At 40.7% G+C, this 18014-nt stretch overlaps 1 protein-coding gene across 2 annotated transcripts in view; it reads right to left on the bottom strand.

Moving 5' to 3' along the window:
* Positions 1-18014, bottom strand: part of SATB2 (SATB homeobox 2) — a 132867-nt gene that overhangs the window by 95310 nt on the left and 19543 nt on the right. For both annotated transcript variants that reach the window (XM_039555439.1, XM_039555440.1), the window contains exon 3: positions 14169-14345. In XM_039555439.1, coding sequence (XP_039411373.1) covers positions 14169-14345 — 177 coding nt within the window. The remainder of the gene's footprint in view (positions 1-14168; positions 14346-18014) is intronic.

Raw genomic sequence — 18014 nt, 5'->3', positions numbered from 1 at the left:
TTTACAGAGAAGATGAAGCTCCCCTTGTCAAGAGCCCCAGAAGCATGGGAAACAAAATGTCAAGAATTAACAATGCCAGATATTACACTCCCACACGGGGTTAACTTTTTTTTTCCAAACAGCACGAAGAAATCTGTCCCACCCATCAGATGAGCTACTATACTTCTATTAGCGTTCTGGCACCTCCTTCTGTACAAACATAGCTCTTTTTCTATAAAACATGTTATATAAAAGACTTAATCCATCAAGCACGGAAATAAGGAATTTTTTTTTTTTTTTGCTTCCAGACTTGAACTGATCACTCCTCGCATAAAACAGCATCTTGTTCCCCCCAAATACTACATCACACAACTAGCTGGATGTAAAAAGACATTCAGTAGGTGTATGAGATAGGGGAAACCAGGACTAGCCTTCCTCTATATAAAGAAATTGCTACAACACAAGACCTGACTCAATGGGCCAATGCTCCACGACAAAATTAGAACATATTCCTGTTAAGCTACAAACTGCACTTCTCAACTGTTGTGGGGAAATAACTGTACGTTTTGTAAAAGATAAATGCTATGCTAATATAGGAAGTTATTTTGTCATAAACCAATTAGGTTTTGTATCTAAAAATACATGGACTAGGGGCTGCCTATCTACTACAGGATATGCATGCCACAGCTACATTGCTGCAAATGCACATTTAGATACACGTCTTGCCATACTGCACATATGATGGTTTTAATAGTCCTAAATACAGTTCAATTAACAGCAGCTTGCATCCATACCCAGTTCCTGGATACGTGACCAGATGAAATCTAGAGAAAATGCTAAGCACTCAAAGGAAAACAAAGTACACGCTGTCTATTAATTGCACGGGAGTTAACACTGCCATCATGTAATCCTTGGTGAAAACATGATTTTTAAATTTTTTTTTTTTTATTTCTTGCAATCTATTAAAAGACATTCTATTTAAACAGCACTGCACAATTTCCAGACAACTAAATCTGTGAAAAAAGCCTTATGGCTTTGTGTCAGGTCTTGCCATATTATTATGGTGCAAAGGCTACATAAATTTATCTCCTTCTAATTCTGGATTTTTTTAAAATATGAAGACACTGGAGGACTTTTTTTTTTTTCCATCTGCAGCTAAGATTTCTCCATCTCCTTCACATTTACATGCAAAATGAGAATTTGTGCACAAGAGACCCAGATATAAAAAGAGAAAGAAACAGGAGAAGCCTTGAAGATGTATGATGGCAATTTTGTTGTGTAACAGTCCCTCCTTCCACAAAACTGACACTGTGACCCTGGGGCATCACAGTGCCATGCAGTGCTACAGCTGTACCTGCAACTCCATCCCAACCTTGGTCAGGAAGGAGAAGAATGGGACAGGGATTTGCTGAACCTCGGTGGCATGGTGCCGGTGCTTACTACACTACCAAAAAATCACACTGCTGTCCCTCACAAAGTCATGACACTGTTATAACGAACAGTGCAGGAAAATTTGTCTGTCTCTCTTCTTTTCTGCTTTCTCTCTCCCCACTTTCCTGTACTGACACACACTCAAAACTGTGAAGCATAAGAAGTTCTTGCAAAATGAAGTTTTAATACAGAGCTACAGAAAGCTAAGGGAAAAAAAAATCTCATGTTTTGATGATTACAAAAATGTTCCTCAACCTTGTAATTGAAATCACTTGGGATTATTTGGCACAAATTTTTTTTAAGGGGTAATCCACATTTCACCATAAATACCGAAGTTTTCGTCTCATACCACTCAAACCAGACCATAGAAGCTCTCCAGCTAAAAAATATTACATTTCTTTTCTACTTGACTTTATGAAGTGCCATACTACCCTTTTGGTGCCCTTCTACAAAAATTCATAAATCCATCCATACATTGGGATATAGACAATATGGCATTGATCTTTTACTATCTAGGAATAACAATCAGCTTAATGGAAGCAGCTTTGTGTTAGTAAACTTCGTAATAAAAGTAGTTCTGGATAAATAAACAAAAGAAGGTCTCTATTATGCAATTCCAAACTAATCCTTGTGATAAATTTATTAATTCAACCCTCCAAAGGTCAGTATAATATTAATTTGTTCCTTGCACTAAATAATGTATTAGGGTTTAATCTAATCTGGTTAAACAGACGTTCAGCAACATTCAAACAGCCTTGGCACCAACACTGACACAGTGCACTACAAAATGCTAAATGTACTATAAAATATTTTAAACTTTCAACGTCAGAATACAATTCTATGAGAATTTACAAAAGACAAATCTTTAACAATTGCCCATTTCTGCTGAATTCTGCCATAAGGTTAATACTCAACTCTCAGATTACTGTGTCACTTTGTACTGTTCAACACCCTGTTGTTTCCTAAAGGACAACCTACTGGTTGTGTTTTCAAGGCAGGAAGGCAGAGTCGTTCAGGATTTCACTGGAAGTCTCCAAGAGGGAGGGACATCCTAATTGTGCAGCAGAATGGCAACCCTCAGGTTGTGGGACACTAATGGAGTCAGAGCAGGACGTACATTCCCCTTTACGTGAGGGAAATGCCCCACCTTCAGTAAACTGTTCTATACCTCATCCCCAAGAGAAACCAGACATGAAATCCTTCACCTGTGTGCTCCAGTCTACACTGCAGCATGCTTTAACTAGCTGGAAACCACTTTATGTGCAGCAAGTCACCCTTTTGCTGAGCTAAAGCACACTTTTTGAATCAACAGGTCTCTCCTCATGAACAAAAGAAAAGTTGTATGTTTGATCCAAGAAGCAGATCCCACTGCTTCTATGAATGCACATAAAATGCACTTCCCTTGGAACAGATTTATCTCATTCTGCATAGGATTTTATTTTATGGGTGGGCCTGGGCTTTGTTGATTTGGGTTTCTTCATTGCACGGCAATTAGTTGCAAAACACCTTAAGATGCATTGCTAGAATGACTGCTCAACAAATAGCACTTTGCATCTTATAGTAAAATATTCAGATGCTCAGCCCAAACAAATGGTGTCTGTAATAAAAATACTGCCATATATCTTCATTTGTACTAGAACAAATCCATTTTATTTGTTCATTCTGTGTTTTAGTGTCATAGGTCTCTTAGAAAAGATAATTTATAATTCCTTATGCAATTAGATATGAAATTAAGTTGTTTTACTCTGCAGAAGAATTTCTAATGAAGAGACCAGGTTCAACCAGTTCCACGGAAAATATTTTGATAGCATCAAAAAAGACAGCATAAAGATCTTTAGTGTTTTAACAAATTAACACATGCCTTTTGGGTAAATTACTGTACATGCTGTTAATCTTTTAATTAGGTTCTCAATTTCACATACGCATTTATGCGTAGGGAGGAATTTTAGTGATCAGAAAATGCAAATACATGGTGTTGCTATGCTCTTTTAATAGATATATCAAAAAAAGCAAATGACCCCACCCCCCAAAAAAACCCTAGTAGGTGTAGTCCTTTATTTGAAAGCACCACAATAAATTATTAATAAATCTCTATTAATATTACTAACAAAATACCACTCTTCATTTTATTATTCAAACAAATACGCTTTTCAGATTGAGAAAAGTAAGACTTGCTCTCCACGGTTAAGCCACAGAAAAGGAAACTTTTATGTTTGTAATGCATGTAGCTTTTAGACTCATCATCAACATTTAAAAATATGTAATTGATGTTATCTATATACATGGATACATAAAGAGTGACGTTTGAAGCACATTCTATGGTAGCATTTCAGAAAATGCCAATTTTCTCATGCTGACTGCCACATAATACTGCCTAAACATCTACTTCCAGGATCTTGAAAAGATACAGTATTATCTATAGCTCATTATTTGATACAATTTTTTCCTCAAGCATTTGGTTCATCCTCTGTTTCAACATAAGATAAACACTTTTCCCCCCACAGACTATTTCATAGATTCTATAGCTGGTGCCGAAGAAAAACCTACTTAGAAAGGCAGACAAATTGCCATCAGTTAACGATCCCTATGCCAAGGGACATTTTTAGCACGGTGTTGTCTCTGTCAAAGTAGGAATTATCTACCAGCTACCCCACAGAATGATTTTTGTTAGAAAAAGAAAAAAGGCCAAAATGTGGCTAAGCAGCAAATATATTATAAAAACAAAGTATGAAAGCAATTTAGCTATGAATCCTGACTGGCACATGCATCCTCCTCCTAGCTTACTTGTTTGAATTTAACTCTTTGTTGGTAACTTGGAAACGGCCAGGTGAAGACGAAAGTGCTACACTTACAAAACAGTACGGGAAGTAAAAACAGAATAAAATACAGACCCCAGATCCCAGGGCTATTCTAGCTTTATTGACAGTTACTTCATTCTAGAAGAATTATTTTTCATTTGGAAGAATTATTTTTCATTTGGAATAACTTCATTTATTTTTCATTTCAGTTGAAAGTAAAATTGCCCATAAATACACAGTGAAAAATGCCCCAACCTCCTCTCATCATCCAACCTCATGCAATGTCTTTTTTTAATCACACCTGTATAAACATATATTATTTTAAATTGTCTGGATAAATCAAAGGTATTTACTGGCCAAAAGACAGAGAGAGTGTGAGCAATTCTCCACAAGGCCTCCACCAGTAAAGCAAGGAAGAGACACGCACCCTGAATAATCAGGGAGCTCAGCAGATGGGAGGAGGGCACATACACCCACTTCTCTCGGACATAGCTTGAATTTGAACCTTCATGGGTACTCTCCGAGTGGGTTTCCAGTGAGCAGGATAGGAGGTAAAAGGAGGTCACTAATAGCACTGTCTTTTGCTCATCCTTTCCCATTCCATTCCATTAAATGTAGCCATTTAATCCGCTGCAGACCCCTGATCACAAACAATGCAGGAGGGCAGACTGCCCTTGTAAAATTCAACCAGTATGAAAGGATGCAAACATCAAATACAGTTGCTGATTGACAGCTTCATTTATATTCCAGAAAGGACCAGGAGGATTAAAGCCAGGTCCTTTCTACAATGCTCACGTGCAGCAGTGAGAAACCGTCTGAATTGACCCTTTGCTGTTGCTGCCAGGAGGATCTCTCCTGAAGAGACAATAAGACACGGAACAGGGGTCAGTGTGTTTGCCTCTCTTTTGCTTTTTTAAACTAGAAGGCACTTTCTGTTTATCCCCTTCAGATTTTCTACCCCTATTTTGTTAGGTTTTCAGTTTAAGAACAAAATGGTTTTCATGCTTAGTTTGTCTACCTGGTTAAAGGGGACTGAGAAGTATTGCCCTACACCACAAGCTTGCCAGAGGCCCTGCAGCCAAGCACCTTTGCTCTCCGCAGGCTCAAACCAATTCCCCCAAACACATGCAGCAAGATCCAGACCGGGGTGCTGACAACAAATGGACTTCAGGTGGACCAGGCAGCAGGAAGAGCTCTGCTTTCTCCCCAGCAGCACAGCCATTATAAATGCTGCATAGGGAACCTACACCCAAGGCAAACCAGGGATTCTCAAGTTGGGATTTACTTCTAAATAAGCAGAAGCTGACCTGGGGGATGTGCCCTACCTCTGTTAGGTTAAAGAAAGAAGCGGCTGGGGGTGGGCACAGCTTTCTGCGCCTGTGGGGAAGGCAGATGGGGCACAGCAATCTGCAGCTGGAACAAAAAGCCAAGCCCCTCATGCCACTGGGTTAAAATGCTGCTTCCCTTATCTACAGGAGAGAATGGGAAAAAATAATTCAGCAGATGAGAATATTTTTAAAAATCTAAATAAGAAAAGAGAAAAAAAAAAAAAGGAAGGAAAAAAAAGCTACCCTAACATGTTAACCAGCACCAGGCTTTGCTCTGCTCATCCTACTGAATGTTTAAATATTTACCTTGTTAGCTAACAGGCTGTTAACTGCACCTCATTTTCCTTCTCTGGACAGGGGAAGACCTAGCCTAACCTAATTTATTTCCACTTTTAAATAGAGCACTGTTTCATTATCAGATTCATGAAGAAGAAAAAAAAAAAAAAAAAAAAGAGACAACAAAAATTTTTAATTGAAACTAATAAAGACCATTTCTCAGTTTTACTCAAAACTGCCAGTGTTTCCTGGACTTGTGGGTTTAGCTGAGAGGTTGGGAATGGAGACAGGAAAAATCTGAATTTATTATACACTGGTCTAAGTTTTTAATCGAGTACACACAGGCCTTTCAGAGTGAACTTGTTTTTTATTTTACCCCAAACTACTGTAATGGTTGCTGTGACACAAAAAAGCATGTGGCTCAATTTCCCCAGCATTTCTCCACTGGTTTACAACACTGGCAGAATACAGAAAAATCTTTCCCTGAAGAGTACAAAGCTACAAGAAACCTCTGTCCTGCGGTGTTACCTTTTTGCACGTAGCCTGCAACATAAAGTGAATGGAAAGCATTAAAGAACATGGCCCTCATCAAACTAAAGCACCGATTCACTGTTACAGCCTGAGCAATATTGCTCAGAAACAAACGAGACAAGAACGAAAGGTTTAATGATTTCTTCCCATAGCACAGTCCGAGTTTGATCCATTATGACCACAGAACAAACAAATGACACACACACACCACTGCAACAAGTTCACTGGAGCCCGCAGAGCTGCCACCAAAACATGACGTGCTTCAAAGCACACAACGCCAAAGTCCCTTTGCAGGTATGTGGGGTCTCACTGAGAGAGGGATGAAAGGGTGTCTCACTGGAACAGCCAAAGCCCATTGTGTCCACCCTGCTCCCTCCTTTCCCCCTGCCCCCTCTCCTGCTTATGAGCCGTGCTGTGCTCAGTCACAAACCGCAAATGAGACGGAAAGCGGTGTCAGAAGTGCTGAGCTGTTCAGGACTACCTTTCCTTACCCTCCTTTAAGCTGTTCAAACACTAATAAATTACCCATTTACTTATACTACCCAGATGTTTGCCATCTAGAAAAATAGATTATTATGTGTAGAAGGTTTTGCTCCATCACAAGAATCCTGTAAATAATATATTGGGATCAGAATGCCAATACCACATGCTAACTTTTATACACCAGCTTGGGGGGTGGCAGGGAAGAAAAGGAGACAGGCACTTACTGACCACTAGTCAGAAGTTAAGAACTTTCACAGAGAGCTTATCAAAAAATCAAGTATTCACTGGTGTTCATGCTGTTGGGATAATGAGGTTACTTAAAATAACGGCACAAATGGAGAATAAGGATGACAAGTAATCTGAAAGATTAATTTATTAATTTAATTCTGAGCTTTTGCTTCCACATATATATTATACTTTAATATAAATATATATTTGTACGCATGTATATGTAGAAAATGTGTGTTTATATACTAAACTATAAATACATCATATATGTGTTTATATATATAAACCAAAGTAAAACTTAAAATATATTCCATTTATATATCTATAAATATGACATTCTAACATTTCTTTATATGTCACATTTTCCATAAAAAACGCAAGACTAATTTTAGCAAATCCTACAAATAAAAGGCGCCTCAATCTTTGTTGCTTCTTTTATTTTTTACATAAGATTTCTTAAGAGTTCTGACGAACTCTTAAAGAGAATTCTAGGACTTTAATTGAAATGACATGAGATGCTGAACCTTTAACAACAGTGTCTTTCAACCCCTGTGTCCATTATGCACAGAAATGCCTATCAAAACCCACAAAGAATGAAGAGGTTTTCAATATTCTCATTAAAATCTGACTCTCTCATGGTTCTGGCTAATTGAATTTCACTTACAGTTGTGAAGTTTTGTAGGGTAGACAAAACAGTGATTTGCTGGTAAATGATGTATATAGGGAGGGAAATAAATATTTGAGAAGTTCTTAGCCCTCTTTCTTCAAACATCAGGGAGAAAGACAAAGAATACAACTCAAGCAATGAACAGGTCAAGAAGGAGCAGCTTTTACAAGGAAAACTTTGATCTGGATGGCTGAGTATCACTGCAAGAAATCCAGTCTGTTTAGCAATCTCAGAGAAGTTGCCACGGGCAGAGTTTACTGCAAGATGTCGGTATGAGCCCCACCCCTCACACATACTACTGTTAAATGATTTGATTTGGGCCTTTTATAATGTCACCTGCAACTGGAGAGAAGAAAGAAGAGTTCACCCATTTTAAGTATCCCCAGTAGAAGCAAGGGGGACAAAGGGGATTACCAAAGGTAAGGAGCTGTTAATTAGAGATGGTGTAAGACGGAACTGCTGAAAAGAGGTGTGAAGAGGGCTGGGTGGGTTTCTTTCATTTGTTTTGGGGTGTTTTGTTTTAAATCGAAATGGTTTAGCAGGGTGAGAATACTCCGTGTCAAAAGAGTTTGAGCTCAGAGAAATACAGCAGCTTTACATGGACCGACAACTCTGTTAGGTGAGACCAATACACTGTCTCTGTTAAAACGAAAAATAAAAAAGTAGCAGAAAGAAGTAACAGTCAGGAAGTGACCCAACATTTAGCTTGTTGATCACTGTATCCATTTAGCTTGTTGATCACTGTATCGTCTTGTTATTTAAGCCATTATATCACCAATGTCCCTCCTATTTATTAAACTCTTCTCAATAGAAGGTCTTTGATCTCATGAATAGGGAGCCACGACTCAGACACAAGTGACAGTGGGCTGAAGGGTCAGAGGATCCCAGATTATAGCAGCCTTGTAATTTATTGCATGTTACTCACATGAGAAACTTGAATTCAGGTTTCCTCTCAGTTTTTCCCATACTGCTACCTTGCACTTCCGTAGAAAATAGCATATCTGGTCTTCCCAGCTACAGCAAACTTGGCTGTATATATCAAGCACAGTTCAGCAGGGTTTCGCCACACTTTTACTGTACCTTTCTTGATACAGAAATAAACCAGCTTGTGCGTGTGTGTTCAATACAGCCCCCAGCTGGTATGTTCTCCCTTTACCTGACACTCAGTTGGAAGCTACTGTGGTTCTGGAGACAGCACAGATGGGAATATTTCACAGGATCTTTCCCTACTAATCATCTGCTCAGGTCCTTCCAATTGCCTCAGAGCCCTACCCTCTTGTACCGGCTTAGGCAAATCCATTCTTTCATCGGTATTTACACCTTTCAAATATTTATACACACGGTTATAATCCCATAAGGGGCACTATGGTCATGCTGCTCTCACAAAGGCTAGTCTGGGTGAAGGAGCACAGCACTCTAGCTGCCACATTCTTACATACAACAGCCTGGGGCTTGGACAGATTCGCTAAACAGCATCGTATCACACAGATCTGGTCTGTGCTTTGAAGTAATACTAAAACACAGGCCACAAGCGAAAGGGGCTTCCAATTAACAGCAGAGAGGAGGGCTGAGTTCACGCATTTAAACCCTTTAAGAAAATGAACACACTTGTAGTCTGGGTTGCTTCCCACCCCAGCCGTGTTCACTATCAATCCAGAGGAGAACTCTTAACATACGTCTGTGCCTTGGTTTCCTTCCTACACAGTCAGGAGAGCCACCTTTCTCTCTTGCTGCAGCTCACTGCAAAGACAGCTGCATCAGTGCTCCAGAACACAGTGCTCTGCAGAAGCACTGAAGCCAAGCTGTCCTGAGGCTGCAAGCAACATCAGAGTTTCACAGGCGAGGCAGCTGGAGTAGGAATGGAGGAGGTCCTGAGGTACACCTCTGGGTGTCAGCTACTCTGTCTGGCCAGGCACTGATCGGCTCAACAAAATTCTCCTCTTTCCCACTGCAGTGATGCAAGGCTGACAGGGCTGAGCCGTCTGATCTCTGCTCACTAAACCACAATCTCCACAGAGCATCACTCACCTCTGTGCCCAGCTACTGCAATTCCACATGGCAAGGCAAGATACTTAAACCCTTCTCCTTTCTTGTTCTTGTACTACACCTTCCCCACTGATCACTGCCAGCCTCTCCATCCAGCCTTCCACTCCGACCAGCCACACACAGCTCTTTGCAAACACAAGTCTTCCCCTCTCTCCAGTCTGTAGACAGCATTAGAAGAAACTGAGCACAAGAGAGGCCTCTGAGGCATAAACGCAAGGCACTGCCTCTTCCAATGGCTCTGCTCAAGGTAATGCATTGCTTAAGAACCAGAGCTTGGCAATCTCTACAGTGACAAGGATGGGAAAGATCTCTTGCTCTGTGTTAACTTCCCTCCACTGTTTTATCACTCCTCCTTCTGTTCAACTTGACATCTGAGCAGCATTTCACTCTTCTGTACACCCCTTTCCTTGTCATGGCCACATACAGCAACTAACCCAAGCAACCATCCTGTCAGTGCCTGGCTAAAGCTGCCCCCAGAGAGCAGTCAGGGCAGGCACTCCACACTGCCCTGCCAATACACCTAGTTCAAGTACCTGAGAAGGCAAACTCCATTTCCATCACCCAATCAGCTCTGCTAACTTCTGCAGACAATGCACATCAGTTCTACGTACACCCTCAAAACAGCTAGCAAGGAACTGGTCAAAAGAAAAAATATATATCCACAGGAAATCAAACTATTTTCTTTTTCACATGGATTCTAAGAAAGTAGATACGAAAAGCATCAAACTAACACTGTTCTTCTTCCACCCCACACTGAGGAGGGAATCATCTTTCACAGCAGGTCCCAAAGCCACAGGACTGCACACAGGGTACACCAGATTGCAGCTACTTTTATACTACTTTGGTTCCAGCACTCAGCACTGTGTATTCTATGTACCTCCTACCAGTTCCCTTCTTTTGCATAGCCCTGTTAGAATACCTAACCCACAAAAAAAAAAAAAAATTCATCAGGGCATGTAAATTTTATTAAACTACATAAGAACAGGTGCCCCTTTAAAGCATGACTCTTTTCCTCCCTAAAAGGCACATGTAGCAGGTTCACTACTGTCAGGTGTAGACTCGAGTGATGAAAGAAAAATACATAAATGTTTATTAAACCTTTGTTGCCATTTACACCACCAACTTTCACACCCCAGTGCCAAGCTGTTAACGAATTCCCATGCTGTTCCAGAAGACATTTCACAGCTCCTGTCAGAAAAGGGAAGTTTCATGAGGGCAGCACTTGCTGGAAAACTCTCTGCTCCACCACCATCAACAAAAAATCATAACCAGCTGTTTGTGGAATAAATGTGTCCTGCCCAAACAGCGTGGGAATAAAGAGTTTCTTCCAGGGAGGCATGGGGCCACCTTCACATATACTTCCTGATACATTTTTGTCTCAAGATTGTTTATGCTAAGACTTATCAATTTACCTAGAACCAGGAATAAAAATGATCCATAATAAGCCAAGTGACCACAAGCCAGTCAGTACATGAGGCCCAGGCCAGGTGGCAGCTGTGTGCGTGTGTGTTCCAGCTCAAATGTTCGGACACAGCATTACACCCTGGGGGAGCTCTGCAGCTCCAGGCTGCAGCCCAGGCCAGCAGCCCTATGGCAGGGCCCCTTTGGGCACGCAGCCCCCTCAGGGGGGCACATACCACCTACCACTCCGTGCCACATCTCCTTTCCACCAGCCAGTCTCTGCCGTGCTGCTGTACAGCTGGGAAGCGCGAGGCACGGCCCTGCACACAAGACACCAACTCGGCCTCGACAGCTCTGCAGGGCTGCCATGGGGAACCGCAGCAAAGGTGGGGTGAAATCCCACAGCAATTCTCTCTGCTGCCACAGCTCTTCTTTCCCCCCTAACTAGCTCTTCTATCTGCCACAGAAGACCCTACTCTAAAAGGAACAGGCAAAGGCAAGATGCTTCTTGCAAGATGAAGTGAAATTGCTGCTCCGCTCAGCATCATCCAAAAAAAGAGGGGGCCAAAATGAAATACTTTCTCAACTCAAAAGGTGACAATTACTATATGCGAAGTTACAGCTTAGACAGCTTTTACAATACCAAACCTTTGACAAACTTGTTTACTTTGTCCCTGGAGGACACCTACTCATGTCACTGTTTTGCACAGCATGATGTTCAAAGCTTTACCATTTTGAAAAATGCACCTGAGGACCTTAACTTCTCATGCAGATCCTGTAATTCAGTTGATCATAAAAAAGGACTAAGTGACGTTTATTAACATATATTGCTAATGGAAATCAATTCCAAGCACTAGAACAGAAGCAGACTTGTCCTACAACCATAATGAATCAAGCAAATAGCTTTATTTTTTCACCAATTTAATATCAGAAAGTTGTGTTCCCAAATAAATCCTTATAATAGCATTTTAGCAGCACACTTCTGTCAACCTTAGTTAACAATTCAGAGCCCTATAGACTATAAATTTTCTCATTAAACAAAACAATCTCAGAAATCTATTGGCTGTCCCTGCCTGTACCTCACCCCTCAGCTTATAGACAGTGACCACAGAGACAGTATACTACAGAACATGCTGCATACTTCAGCTTCATATCTCAAAATCAGCATGGCCTGCAGTATTTGTTCAAGATGCCTAAAAGACTTTGGTGGACTGGCCCTTCAGTGTGAAGGTAAATAACCTGACCAAGAGATTTGTTGGCTGATGGTTCTTTAAGGTATTTTTTGTCATTCTAAATATTATACCATATGATGTTGTCTAGAGGAATGTAATTGCTGCCTTAAAGATGAAAATACCTTAGTCTTTTCTTTTAGACAAATTGCAATAATTAGAGATTCAACTTCTATTTTCTAGTCGAGTTATTTGACCAACACATCAAGCAACAGATCAGTATCTGAACCTGCCCATTGACAAAGCTCAAAAACAAAGTGGCCGTTTCCTCTGGGCACAGTGACTAATTTCCTTCGGGAGCCAATCTGTCTCCTCCTCTCTATTCTCACAACAGAGCAATGCCACAAAAGCAAGGTTCCCCCAGGTGAGATGCTCAGGCAGTGTGGATCACTGCACTGGATGGCATGCCTCCTTGGAGCAGGTTTTCTGCAAAGCCCATTCCCCTTTGGAAGTGCCAAGAAACAAATCTTGGCCACCTAATGCAGCATGTTCCACATGTTAGCTCGCAACACGTTGAGCAACTGTGTTAACTGAGATGGATAGTGCTGTCAAACAGAAAGCTGGCTCACCAGGAGGGAAACAGTGGGATATTCTGACCTTTTATATTCAGAAAAAAAGAGTCCCTAAGATGACACAAAGCATTTCATATTAAAAACCAAAACAACTACTTTCTTGCAGGGCTTTTACTACCATATTGCGTAAATAAACACATGAGCTCTGCCTGTATAAAGAACCTGAGCCTCTCTCACAGAGCAGAGGCTGACAGAGGAAATGAATCATTATCACCCTGCTTGGAAAGAAGTTTGCACAAGGAGCCCATTCGATTAACCACTCCCTGGAACTCCTGGATTCAACACCACCATTGGTCCTTCTGTTCCCACATTTCAATACCTACCTATACAGAACAATTAAAATCAACAGACAAAATCCAAATCCCCAAGAAAATTGCTATTAAACTACTCTGAATGTGCACAGGTTTTATTGGCGATACGGAGATAAAACAAACTTACAGGTTTCTCATCCAAAAGAATAAGCCCTGAAATAACCTGTTTAGTATAAAAAAGCCTCTTGAAATTCAAAGTTCATTCTGGAAAGATTTTTCCCAACCCACCACCTCCTGCCCATCTCCCTCAAGATTATGATTTTAGGTTGGGGTTTTTTTAAGCTGATATTTTGGGTAGAGAGGAAAGCTTTGTTTATTTTAAGATTTAGCTGCTAACAGAATCATCTCTGAGTGGAAGGGACTGTAGAGCTTTACAAAGCGCTTTGCAGCATTATAGTAGGTAAGTGAAAACAGAAATCAGCCTGCACATTTAGCCCTACAACTTTTTGCCATAAAGAGAGCATGTATATATATGTAACCATTAGCTACAGTGTATAATTTAAAAAAATCAACGACTACAATATGCTGTTCAAAACTGCCCAGCTACAAAGAGGAATACTGAATACCATCTAGCTGTACACCTAAAGGTTCTATGCCGATTTCCTTGAAGCAGCAACCTGCCTCATGGTACAGAACAAGTGTGTCATGAATATCCTGACTGATCATTATCACCAGATTTCACACTTCAGCAAGATCTGGCTAATGCTTTCTAGGCAGGCTAAAAATGTAGGGCTTGTTGTACACCTAGTTTAGTATTGAGCAATTAACACAACTGATATAAACACTTCCAAGATTTGCCACCAATTTTCTTGCTTTCTCCTTACATCTAACAACCTCAGGCGCTGTCTTCTGCAGTGCAGAGAAGTGGGAAAAAACTTTATTGAATACCTTGTGCCTGAGCTGCAGAACTGTGGGAATACCCCAGAGCCAGGAGCGCTGTCTCCACCAGCTGGCTAAAGAGCACATCTTTGCGAACCAGAACGAACTCAGCATGCTCTTCTCGATTATCGTATTCAAGAGAGGCATCCGACTGCTCCACCACACAAAAGACTGGAATCATCAAACCTAGATGGAAAAAACACCAAGAAAAAAACCAGCAAAGCATCAATAAGAGGAACAAGAACTGTGTCATACATCTCTGATTAAACTTGTAAATTAACACACCTAGAAGACTCATCATAAGTGGAAATCTGCCTTTCTTCCTTGTGGGATAACTTTGTTTTCTTTCCAAGGGAAATACTAAAGTCTCATCACTTGACTCATTTAAAAACCACACTAAAAGCTCTAGAGAATACAGTTCAGGAACAGAATCATAGTCAGCATGAAGATGAACAAGAATTCCTAGTAAGACTTTTTCAACTCTGCAGAAGTTTTCTACAGTTCCATGAATGTCCCTATTTCTTTCAGGTCATTTTTCCACATTCAGCCATATAAAAGCCTGACACACAAAGCCATTTCTGCTTCTCTCTACACAGTGAACTTATGGAGAAATCAGCAGGGGCTGGTCCCCTTGGGGGACCCTGGGGCACCCAGACCATGGCCAGTCTTCTCACTGTACAAGGAAAATACTCGCATTGATTTTGTTGAAAGTTATAATCTTGTGTTGGCAGCTGACGGTCACACAGACCCAGAGAGACCCATGGGTGTCTTTCCACTGCATCCATGAAGAGTGTGAGAACAACTCTTTTCAAAAAAAGGATCAAGGATGAGGAGGAACCACAGAAGTGGAAAAATCAGGGGGTCATCTGGATTCAATTTTGTTGTGTTTTATTTTAAATTTACTTTTGTGGTTACAGGATCAAGTTATCTACGGCATTAGATAAATTGTGAGGCATGAACTTTAAGGGATTCAATACTACAGGCAGTAGAGAAACATGCCAATTTGCAGGAAACAGCCCTACAGTGCATTCACAGAAGGAAGAGGGAACAGACGGAAAACCTACAGAACTGCACGGCCATTTCCACCACCTGCTACAGGCCAGGCTACCTCCAGCCACAGAAATTTTTTAACTGGTTACATACAACTTGTTAGTCTCTAGGTAAACTAGAAAATACTGATGCAGAGAACAACCTCAGCCTAAAGCAGTTTTCCAAATGTGCCATCTAATGCTCATAATGTCACCAGAAAGTTCACCTCTAAATCTTGTTCTTCAGAATGAAATATAACCATTTCCAGTAGACAATAACTACAAAAAATATCTGAGCATATTTATGAATTTCAGACACAAATCACTGTATTTCTGGACCAGACACTTCTTTAAGGGAAAAAGAGGAGAAAGCCACATTTCAGTTCTCCTTCACAAAGTCTATTAAATATTTTTGAGATCTTCTACTGTCAGTAGCTTCAGTGTCTACAAACCAACAGATATATATCTCTTCAGAGAAGTCACCTTGCCCTGAAATAAATCCAGCCACACCAGCAACTGCCTTGTCTTGAATTTCCAGAGACGAGATCTACTTTAAAATATATTTTAGATACATAATTCTAACTTAATGACTTATCTAGCACAGAGTGGCTCTCAGTTTGACATTCTAGCTGCAGGAGCTACAAGCTACAATATCCACTTGATGTGTTTTAATTCTTTGCTTTAAAACACACCGCAAAGTAACATGAAAGAAGGTTACAGCATCACATTGATACTGCTGCCTCTTCACTGCTTGACTCTGGGTTAAACTGATGCATTTTTCAAGTTCAAGCTGCCAAATTCTAACACACAGTGCTAAAAAGGAATCTCAGTGAAAAAAAATCTCTAGGTGCTTTCCTGAAGAGACAGTACATGGGTGATCGTGTTCCTCTGAAATCAGTGACAAAATTTCTTTTCCTATCAAAGGTTAAAACTTGAATTCTATTTCTCCATACACCATTTAACTAGTTAAAATGAAAATAAGTCTCTTTAAGTGACAAACCTCCAGTCCTGTCGAACATACAGGCTGTCACAGCACTTTTGATGCGGCTATTAATGTCTTAGCAAAAGATTAAGATAATTGGCCAAATGCTGAGGCTGTAATATCAGTTGTGTAAATTACATTTTGGCAAGACAGAAAAAGTGGTGAAGCAAACTGATAAGAAGGATGTCACACTGTCTTTTATGCTCCTGCTGGATGCTTTCCTTGTCATACAAAAATCTCTCCTTTCCAGCACAGAAGTTGCACCTATTCTCTGCACTCATCCTTTACTGTCTGAGTACAAACAGGGCCTCAAATGCTAGAACTGATGCCATACACAATATCACTTTATGGATAGCACAAAGGACTCCACACAACTCCTGCCCATGATGACTTTCCTGCCCCTTCCTGCTGCCCATGCTTGCAGGAACCCTGCTAAAAAACAGCTTTTGAAAAAACATCACTGAACTCGGTGACCCAGAGTAACTGATGATAAGCTGCTATTAGCACCTTAAAAACAGAGAGCAAAGGGCAGGTTACCACATCTGTCATTACTGACCCATTCTCATGCTTCTCACTATAGCATCTGGAATCCTCACACTGATTTAAAAAATAAAATAAAAAGCAACAGTAATCAAACTTATTTTCAAGTCAGTCTCACTCCAAGGAAGTTTCAACCACTTTGCTCTCTATTTCGCATTAGAGAGTTAAACTGTCGTATCGCCAATGAATTTACTGTCTGAAACTTATCTGTTTCCTAATGTTATCTGAAAATAAACATACTTTCAGTATGTTGGAATCAAAAGGAAAAACATCTGCAGATGCTAACATGCTCTTTACATGCTGATATACACCATGGCTTGCTCCTACATGCATATATTACACCTCCAGCTTGCTACAGGGCCCTTAGAGAAGAGCAGTGCAAGTTAGTCACTACTCACTGTCATTCCAGTTGAAGAATTTGGAGCAGTACTCAGAGAGCTGGAGACCAAGCATCCATAACAGTCTCACATGCAGTGCTACTGCAGTGCAAGCCAGCCTTACTCATAAATCCTGGAACTCCTCAGCTCTTTCCCTAACGAGCAATCAGCCAGAATCCCTGTCATCCACCCTCGCCTGTGCACACTCACAGAGCAGGCTGAGGTCCCCCAGCACTGAACTCGTGTGCACTCACTCTCCCAGCTTTAGAGAGAGGCTGTGGGGAGTGATGCTGCACAGCTCATGGTATATGACACATGGCACTGATTTTCACACACAGAGAAAACGAGGAGTAATCCGAGGGCTAAAAAGGAAATAGTTTGTTTTCTTAAAGACAAACACAATGCTACTATACACACAAAACATTAACAGCAATCACAAATCACAGTAAAGGCTTCTTCTTCTTGATTTTGATTAACGTAGCTGACTCATGAACAGCTCTTTCACGCTTCCCGCAGAGCTTTGACCCCATATAGATGCCATCTGCGTAAAACGTCAGGGGAGCATAAACCGAGATCTACAGAAAGGCTTTTATAAGGACATCCATACACATCAAGAATTCCATTTAACCCATGAAAGAGAGCAGTGAAAAACTGTTCCCACCATTACCCAGAAGAAGGGAATGGTTAGCAGCAACCAGTACCTTTGTATAACATAAACATTTAAGCAAATCAGAGATGAGATTTAAGCTCCGCTGTTGCTTTCATGGCAAAGCTGCAATGTACAGAGAGTCTTTGTAAACACACTTGCATTTTTTGCCAAGACTCTCCTAAGGGGCTGAGAAATTAAGAAGAAATTAAATATGTATCAAAGAGACCAAAAGCACATTTTCTCCTCGTTGCCCATTTTAATCGATAGTTTTATTTCACT

The sequence above is a fragment of the Corvus cornix genome, chromosome 7 (assembly GCF_000738735.6).
Source record: "Corvus cornix cornix isolate S_Up_H32 chromosome 7, ASM73873v5, whole genome shotgun sequence".
NCBI lineage: Eukaryota > Metazoa > Chordata > Aves > Passeriformes > Corvidae > Corvus > Corvus cornix.
This window is presented reverse-complemented; position numbering and strand designations above follow the sequence as displayed.